The following is a 9,884-nucleotide window of genomic DNA, read 5'->3' on the forward strand; positions in this document are numbered from 1 at the left end:
GACATCCACCCCACCATTGTCGTGTGTCGCGGAAGCTGCTGTCCCCCAATTTGTGTAGCTTCTCTCACTGTGGGACCCCCAGCAATGCAACCAGGATTTGTCCTAAAGCAGCTGGAGGTTTCCTGGTGGGCGGCAGGCTCCGCGTGAGCACCGACCGCCCCTTCGCTCTTCGCAGGAGCTTGCACAGGGGGCCTGCACGCGTTGTCATCCTTGGGCAGCTCCAGAATGGACGAGACGCAAGAACCTTTGGCCATGACCGTCCACCTCCTCGCCAACTCTGGGCATGGCGCGCAGCTGCAGCAAACTCTGGACCAGCTCCTCGGATGCATTTGCCCGGAAGTTCGTCTCTTTCTGGTGTCAGAGCGGGTCAGTCCAGTGAAATACTATGACAAGTGCCACCCCAAGCGATCTCGGTTCCCGGGGATGTCTGTTTTGCTCTTTCTGCACGAAAACCTCGGAGAGGAGAGACTGTTTCGCGTTCTAGACTCTGCAGCACTGGCCGTGGCGGTGCTACCCAGCCCCGAAGGCGCAGGGCAGCCCGTGTCCCTACATCCTTGCCAATCAGGACTTCTACAGTCTGGACAGCCAGATGCCGGTCTGGGGTGTGAGGCAGGTGCACTGTGGCTCAGAGATCCTGAGGGTGACGCTCTACTGCAGTTTCGATAACTACGACGACGCCATCCGCCTCTATGAGATGATCCTGCAAAGGGAAGCCACCTCGCAGAAGAGCGACTTCTGTTTCTTCGTGCTCTATGCCACCGACAGCTTCGCCCTTCAGCTTTCCCTGAAGCAGCTGCCGCTCGGAATGTCGGTGGACCTGAAAGAGTCTTCGGTGCTGCAGTTCAAGGTTCAAGAGATCGGCCAGTTAGTGCCTCTCCTACCCCATCCGTGCGTCCCCATCAGCCGCACCCGGTGGCAGACGCGAGACTATGATGGCAACACGATTCTGCTGCAGGTACGTACACCCGTTTCTCCTCTATGATCTCGTAGACACACGATGGCAACACGATTCTGCTGCAGGTACACCCGTTTCTCCTCTATGATCTCGTAGACACACACGAAACGGTGTGGTTTTACATTTGAGAAGGGCCTGAGAGACGATAGAAAGTAGGAGTTCCCAACCTTGGCCGCACAGCAGAACCCCTGGAGATCTTTCAAAAATTCTCAGGGACTCTCTGGGCACTCAGGCGTGGGCATTTTTTAAAAAGCTCCTTGGATGATTCTGATATGTAGCACGTAGTGGGTTTGGGAGTCACTGACCTAATAAAATCCCCTCAGCTGACAGAAGGAAATTCAGACTCCAGTAGGTGGGCTGCTGCCTCTGAAACATTTGTTGACTTATTGGCTTGAGTTTAGGAAATACGTTTGTCTCTCCAGAAAAAGTGTATATTCCAGAAGCTAGCAGGCATAAGCAAGCATGCATTTCTTTTCATTTTATCAACAGACATTTAGATAAGTTCATCTTTATTAGCCATTAAAAAAAATCATCTCTCATGAAGTGAGTAATTCACGTTCTTTTTCTTCTATAGCATTTCTCGAGGGCGCCTTTCTCATTTCTGAGTCTCTCTGCTGTCCCCACAGCTGTCCCTGCTTGGACCCTCTTCCTCCCATTTTGTTCCTCTGTTCATTTCCTTTCCATTCTCTATTGCTGCCCCTAATTACTCCACACAGCCAGCCAGACAGCCAGACAGCAGCCAGACAGACAGACAGACTCTCTCTCTCTCTCTACCCCCATCTCTCTCTCTCTCTCTCTCTCTCATTCCCATATTCTCATTCACTCACATTTTGGTTTATGATGCCTTGAAAGAAGATTGCAGATATTGCTCAGAAGCCTGCTGCTATAAAATAGCAGGTTAATGTCAGTGGTTTTGGTTAATCAATTAAAATAAATACCTTTCAAAAGATCGGTTAATTGGAAGAGACTGATTTCAACTCTTAAGTAAGCAAGTCTGGCACTGTTTGGGGGTTTCTGATTATCTATATAATTTGTTTTCATGCAATCTTTTTTCTCACTGTAAGAGAATTTTTTTTTTTTTTGCTGTGTCTTGGAGTTACATTTAGTAAGAGGCAATATTATTTTCCCTTCATGATGTTAGTCTTCCCCTTAACAACTTGATCATTTTTCAATGATGTATGTTTTCTTGTTTCTCAACTGTTTAGAGCAAATCGAGTGACAAATGATCTTCTAGTGACAAATGATCTTCTTGTTCATCAAGATACTTGCTAATGTTCCCTGAATCATAAAAAAAAAATACCTAGCTGTCAATTTTTAGCATTTTACAAGCATTTCTTAGAAAGATGAACTCTAAATGTCAGAATTCCTACACGTGCATTTCAATTTATTTTTTGGCAGGAGGAGATTTATTCTCCCTCAAGGCATTTATCTCAATCACTCAGCATTACATTTCTCTTAAAAATTATTCATTTCAATTGCACATATCTGCATTTCTGCATTAATAATGTTGTCCTCACTTTTGCCTTATAGTCCAAGGATCTTAGACTTCTCTTCAAAGATGAAAGTTGATATTCTTTTCTCTTAAAAAGATGGCAGAAATGGCCAGCCTTATGATGAAAATCACTTTCAATCGTCTTGATAAGACTACCTAATGCCGGGGTCCTAATTTATATTTTTTAGGGATTAAGCTTTATTTATCCAATAGATATCTAGTGATTGTTTACTATGTGTTAGACACTGTGACAGGCACTGGCGATAACAGTGATGAAGATGTGTACAATCCCTCTCTTCTAAATGGCAAAGTCTGTAGGAAGATTCAGAGAAGTAAGCAGGCAGGTGCAAAGCAGTGTGGTAGCAACTATGATATAGAAAGTACAGGCTGCTAGGAGAGCTAGTAGTAATATTAATTACAATGATAATAACCAACTCATGTTTAGTGCTACTATGTCCCAGATACTATTATCATTTAATCCTTTCAACAACCCTATGACGTTGGTCCTTATTATTATCATCTCCTTTTATAAATGAGGGAACTGAGGCACAGGAAGATTAGGTAACCTGTCTAAACTCACACAACAAATAAAGCACAGAACCAATGTGTAGGATCATGTAACTCAGATTCAGTGTCATTGAGAAAGCTTCCAAGAGGAAATGATGTGTAAACTTGGAGTTAATGATGAGTAAGGATTTTTAGGAAAAAGGGATAGAGGAGACATATCCTAGACGGAGGGAAAAATATACACACACACTGGCTTTCGGAAAAAAATAAATAATGTCCAGCAAACTGAAAGAAGTTCAATTTCAGCAAGTGGAGCTGGAAAGGGAGGCAGTGGTGAATCAGAAGGCTGGAGGAAGAAAGGGAAGACAGTGAAAGGCATGGTGGGCCGTACGAAAGGCTTGGCTTAGATTTTTATCTTAAGAAGAGGAGGGCGCCATTGAAACAAGAAAGTGACATGATCCAAACTGTTTTCAAATGCCTTTGGTGGTAGAGTGGAGAGTAGATTAGAAGGAGGGAAGAGCATCCTTGGGGAATCCCTTTAGATGACCATTGGAATAATACAGATGAGAGATGATGATCGGCTGCTCTAGGGTTAATGGCAGTAGACATGGAGACACAAGCATCTCTCAGAGACCTTTGGGAGGTAGAGTCCATGGGAGCGGGTGACATCGGGGATAGAAAAGGGAAGATGATGCTCTTGTTTGGGCAACATGGAGCTAATGATGTCATCTTCTAAGACAAGGAAAAGAGTGAGTAGAACCGATTTAGCGTGAGGAGGGAGATGAGTTCAATTTTGGACATGTTGAGTTTGAGGAGCTGGGGTGTGGAAGACAGCAGGAGAGGTAGGTAAGATGCTTAAGAGAAAGATCTGAGCTGTAGTTATACTTCTGGGAGCCTTTGTCACTTAGATAAGACTCGAAGCCATGGATGTCAATGAGACTGCCCTGAGACAGTGTAGAGCGAGTAGAGAGGGGGGCTCAGGTGAGCAGTGAAGAACTGTGACCTGTAATGAACTAACAGGGCTCCTTCAATGGAAACTGAGAAGGAGTGGATGGACAGGGAGGAGAAAACCTAGAACACATTTACATAAACGCTTATGGAGAAGGAGACTCCAAATGTACAAGAGAGAGGTCAGCCTCGTGACATTGTCCTGGAGCTCGAGTAAAAATGAATGGCAAGAAGGCGATCTTGGTGAGAGTAATTTCAGCGCAGCAGTGGTGGTGGGAACTCAATGTTGTGGGCAGGAGAAATAAGGGAAAGTCAGTAGGAAAAATGAGTGTGTACAACTTTTATAAAGAGGTTTGACTGAAGGAGAGGAGAGAAAAAGCTGGAGCTGAAAGGCGCAGAGAAAGGATTGAACAAATGTGTTTTTCAAGATAGAGTGAAGCGGTTTAATTTGCTGTTGGGAAGGACTAGGCAGAGAGAGAGAGAGAGAGAGAGAGAGAAGAAGGCGCAGAGAAAGGATTGAACAAATGTGTTTTCCAAGATAGAGTGAAGCAGGTTTAATTTGCTGTTGGGAAGAACTAGGGGGAGAGAGAGAGAGAGAGAGAGAGAGAGAGAGAGAGAGAGAGAGAGAGAGCGAGCACGAGTGCAGGATTGAAGAAACAAGATAATATAGTGGGAGAGAAAATGAATAATTGATACAGTGGGTTGGGTCTGAGGAAGTAGAAGATGATAAAATTCACAGCGCAGGTCGAGACTGGTCACTTTCGTTGTGGAGATGGTGGATGAAGTTGCAGGCGAGCTTAGTGGTAGGAACCTCAGAGAGTTGCTAGCTTATAACGGCTTTTGTTTTCTCTGTAATTTAGAGGGTGAGACCATCTGATGAGAACGCGCTGGGGTGAGGCGGTGGGGGCGGGGAGGGTCGCACCACTGAAGTCTGAGGACAGTTTGGAACATTCGCAACACTCTTGGGGTGAATGGAGAGAGACGGCGGAGGAAGCGCGAGGACTGGCAGGTAGCTGGGGCAAAGGCGGGAAACCACGCTCCGGGGCAGCGCCGATCCCAGCGGCACGTGCGCACGTCATCAGCATCCTGGGCTCAAGTTCAGAAAATGTGAGCAGGCGGGCGGAGGCGAGGTCGGGAGTTTTGAAAGAGGCTATTGCCCAGAGGGGGCAGCGCAGGAGGATTGGAGGTGTGGAACTATAAAGAAATGGTTGAAGTGGTGGTTTTCAAACTCGAATTCGCTCTGGAGAGAAATCAGGGAGGGCGTGGTGAAGAGCAGGGGTAACGCGAGAAGCGAGCGCTGGAGCTGGAAGCGTGGGTGGGCGTCTGAGAGAGCCGGGTTGAAATCGCGCCTTTTGGAGGCGGAGCGTTGTATGGGGTGGGGGGCAAGGCCCAGTGGAGGGGCCGCGGGACCCGGCGGGCAGAGCGAGGGGAGAGGGCCACTGCGCTGGCCCAGCAGGGCCCACTGAGTCAGGCTCAGCAGGCACTTTCAGGCGGCCCCGACACGTCTTGATGCTAATTGTGGCTTCAGGATGAACTTTGTTCTCATCTGAGATTGATTTAGGTGTTGGAAGGAACTTACTCAGGCTTCTCTTTCTCTTCACAACTGTCAGAAAATTAAATAAAACCCCAAGAATCAAATGTGTGGATTCCCCCCATTTTCACTTCTGGGGGTGCGGGGGTGGGGGGGGCAGTGAGGACCGAGTAGTTTTTCTTCATATATCATGGGCACGTTTATTGTTTTGCTATTGAAAATTAGGTCATAAAATTTAACTGTTTTTTTTAATATTCTATACATTACATGTAAGTATCATCAATTAGAAAAGGAACTCTAAGATGAGCTATCAGCACCAAAGGCTGGCGAGCATGTGGAAGAACAGGAACTCTCGTTCTCTGCTGGTGAGAATGCAAAATAGTACAGCTACTTCAGAAGACAGTTTGTCACTTGCACAAAAGTAAAACATACTCTTGCCGTAATATCAGCAATTGTGCTTGTTTGTATTTATCCAAATGAGTTAAAAAAAAAAAAAACAACTTATGGATTCACTGCAGTGCCATTTAGAATAGCCAAGATATGGACACAACCTAGATGTCTGTCAATAGACGATTGGAATCAAGAAGAAGTGGTACCTATATACAATGGAATGTGAAATCTTACCATTTGTGGCAACATGGATGGACATAGAGGGTAATGTGATTCATGAAATAAGTCACACAGAGAAAGACAAATACCATATGATCTCACTTATATGTGGAACCTGAAGAACAAAATAAATAAACAAAATGGAAATAGACTCATAGATACAGGAGCAAACTGGTGATTGCCAGTTGGGAGGGAGGGCGGGGCTGGGTGAAAAAGGTGAAGGGATTAAGAAGAACAAATTGGTTGTTAGAAATAGTTGCGAGAATGTGAAGCCCAGCTGGGGAATGTAGCCAATAATATTGGAATAACTATGTACAGTGCCCGGTGGGTACTAGACCAATCGAGTGGATCACTTTGTAAATTATGTAAATGTCTGACCACTATGCTGTACACCTGAAACTAATATAGAATTATATTGAATGTCAACTCTAATTAAAAAAAAAAAAAGCTAGAACATAATGTCAGATGATTCTCCAAGAGGCAAAGGTGGCAGCTCAGACTTTTGAAGGATTGTACTTATTCTATTCAATTCAGATGATTTTCTGACAGTCTGCCATGGGCATGGCGTGGCAGGGGGTGAGTGGGACGTAGTCTATTCTTGACATTCAGTCGACGGGACACATGGTTACATTTGTCCCTCCTTTCCTTGTCTTGTAGGTCCAGTCGAACCCAGGACCTGGCGTCAGGAAGAGTGAGCTCTCCCTTCTGAGCGGCACCTCGCGCACCAGCGCGCTCCCCCAGAGCTCCAGGCAGACCCCCGTCTCCACGGGGCGGACCCTAGAGCCAAAGAGGAGAAGGGGCCGGGGCAGGAGGGTCAAGGTGGGCTCTCTGGAGTTCCCTGCGCCCAGTGGGAGCCTGGCCTCAGAGAGCTGTAGCGGCAGCTCGTGGAAAAGCCCTGGCTGCGGGTCCCAGGCCAGCCATCCCGCCGCGGGCACCCAGCCGCCTCTGCCCTCCGCCCACTTCGATCCCAGGGCAGGAATGAAGGTCCTTAGCCGGGAAAACAGCTTGGAGAAGCTGGAGGCAGAGACGAATGTCGACACCGGGTGCACTGTGGTCAACTCCGAGCCCAGACAATCTTTCCTGAGCAGATTTCCGAGGGATCTGCAGACCAGCTGGCCACCGTCCTGCTCGCCAGCCTCCTCCGTAGGGGCAGCTGTCTCCAAAAACATGAGACTTTGGAAGGGAAGGGTCCATCCTTTGTCAATTGCGGGCCAAAGGGATCTTAGTGCAAGGAGGATAATCTCACACCGCTCCCTTCATCTGCCAGTCCAGGGTGAAGAAAAAGAAGGAGGAGAAGAAGAATTTTTTATATAGCATGAAACCAATGTGGTTTTCTAAAACACAAGACCGGATACGACGTTCTAGAAATGAAGCACTGTTTCTTGTTCATCGGACGGGGCCTGAGGGCTAGCCATGCTCAGATCTGTATTGCTTTCATTTCAAATGTTCAAAGTCTAACGATGCTGTCAGTAGTTGTTCATTTGCCATCATGGTCACAAGGGAACAGAGCCAGCGCGTAGGGAAGGAGCCCTCACCCCGCGTCCTCAGAGACACACTAACTGAGCGGGGAGCGCCCTGTTCAGCACTATCAGAATAATTTGCATCGTATGCAAATGAGCTGAATGTGTTATGCACTGTTGATTAGTGGATGTAATTTGGTTTTAATTTTGACTGGGGATGCATAGCTCATCCCCTTGGACAGTGTGGACTGGTTGTTCCTTAGGGTTTTTTGTTTGTTTGTTTGTTTGTTTGTTTGTTTTTTATGTGACCTCCTTTGGGAACTAGGTACACCTGCTAGTGAGTTTGCCTTTAAAGTTGTTCGCCTCTGAGTTAACATGCAAAGTGTTTTGAAAATTAGGAATAATTAATTTTTTTCCTGTTTAATGAGAAGAAACACTGGAAGCCAAAAAAAAAAAAAAAAAAATCAGGTTAAAAAGGAAAGCTAGGCTCGGGGGTTTGGCTGCTCCTCCGTTTCTTATTGATTTCTGCACTACTCCAAAGAGGCCGGCGGTTCGTGTTACTAAGAGAGGAATGTGACATCACTGGATGATTCGAGATCTCCACTGAACATGGCAGGAGGATTGAATTGGTTGGGACCCTGGAGCAGGATTCGGGTTCTTCCGGCCACGTTCAAATTCCTGAATTCCTTTGCAATGCTCATGCATTCATTCACTGACACTTTCGTTCATGCAAAAAAATATTTTTCAAGCACCTAAGTTTGAATAAGACATTGATATGGTATACACACATTCTGTGACCGTCAAATCAAAAGTATCGATGTTTTCGCCAGTGTGATAAATCCATTCTATCAACTCTGATGAATATGTGGAGATCCAAACTTATTCTTCTGGGAACTTTCCCCACAGTTGACCCTCACACTTGCTGCACAAGGCTGTGGTAAGCACTCACTGCAGATGAAGACTGGGCATATTGTGCATTGCAATTATAAGCGTAATTAAAAAATCCTCCATTGCTCATATGCTGCATTTTTTTGGTTGGGTCTATACATACATTTAGAAGAAGACTGAGGATCGTGTGTTTCAGTAATTGATAAGGTTATTTGACTCTATAAACTTCCTTCTCCAGGACAGATGTTACATAAGACTATGCATGCTGACTTCCCTGGATCTTCTGGTTACTTAGTACACTCATACGGGGAGGACCAAATTATAGCGCCGAGACTAGGCCAAGTGCTCTGCCCAGCTTGGAATAGAAATGGATCAGAGTTGCAAATAAACAATTATAAGGCTTCTAAATTGTTTTTTTTTTTTTTTTGGTCTGTACAACATCAATATAGTCCCATTCTCATTTTCTTTCTCTCCCTCGGATTAAAGGTAGATTTTAGAAAGTGGAATGGATCACTTAATTATGGTATGGTTTTCTGTAATAACATTTTTAAAAAGGAAGTCTTATTTAAGTTGAACTATTGAGCTGCCTTGAAAAGCACAGCAGGGGTACATTCTAACATTTCTTTTCCACCTTTTATGAGGTTACCTAAATTTCTTTAACGTAGTACAAGGGTAAGAATGTAAGTTCATGGAAATGATGAAGAATTGGAGAACTGTAAATGAATACCTTGCAAAATCGACTTGTAAAATGATACACTCTCAAACTATCATCTACTCTACCTTCCCACGCCACCTAGGAATCCAGTTTACAACACAATAGGATGGAATTACCAGTGAGCAAAGTAGAAGAGGCCCAGATTTTGGTTTCCAGCATTAAAATTTACTCTTTATGTGACCTTGAACTGATCCTCTGTTGCCTTAGTGCCTGAAACAAAAGGTTATTAAAAGAGTCAAGGTTATGCATATGAAAGTATTTAGATACTGCTAAACATGATCGATATGCAAGATAGTATTATTCCACGGCCCTTCAGACCCACAATTTAAAAATGTTATGGCAACAAAGAAGTTTTTTGAAATAAGTTTTAGTGGAATCAAGGATACAGTAAAAAATACAGTGTTTTAATAATTGCAAGTAAAATAGATCTCTCTAAGGTTTTTACTATGTGTGCCATTTATTTCCATCTAAGAGGAAAATTATGGATAGAAAGCATCACGTAGATTCTAAAGCTCAAAAGAGACTGTGTGAAAGGGATTAGCTCTACACTAATTTAATCCAATTTATTAAATTTGTCAGACCCTTAACTGTAATTATATTGTATTCCTTAAAATGTAAAACGTGTCACTTTTAAATCTGAGAGATTCCTAGTGATCACGTAATTTTATTTTTCCTTATAAGTGTATTAAAAACCAGTTGCATTGCTGTCGTTTGGCTATTTTTAACCTTATTAAGAGCATTTCACACTTTTTGCAGGTGTCATTTGGACATTGCTAAAC

At 44.5% G+C, this 9,884-nt stretch overlaps 1 protein-coding gene across 1 annotated transcript; it reads left to right on the forward strand.

Moving 5' to 3' along the window:
- The first annotated feature begins 225 nt into the window (after window positions 1-225).
- FAM124B (family with sequence similarity 124 member B) lies at window positions 226-7,356 on the forward strand. Its single transcript, XM_006906664.1, is given in 3 exon segments — window positions 226-485; window positions 487-955; window positions 6,700-7,356. Coding segments are annotated over 3 exon segments (1,386 nt in total).
- Window positions 7,357-9,884: the final 2,528 nt, after the last annotated feature.

The sequence above is a fragment of the Pteropus alecto genome, unplaced genomic scaffold, assembly GCF_000325575.1.
Source record: "Pteropus alecto unplaced genomic scaffold, ASM32557v1 scaffold110, whole genome shotgun sequence".
In the NCBI taxonomy this organism is placed as follows: domain Eukaryota; kingdom Metazoa; phylum Chordata; class Mammalia; order Chiroptera; family Pteropodidae; genus Pteropus; species Pteropus alecto.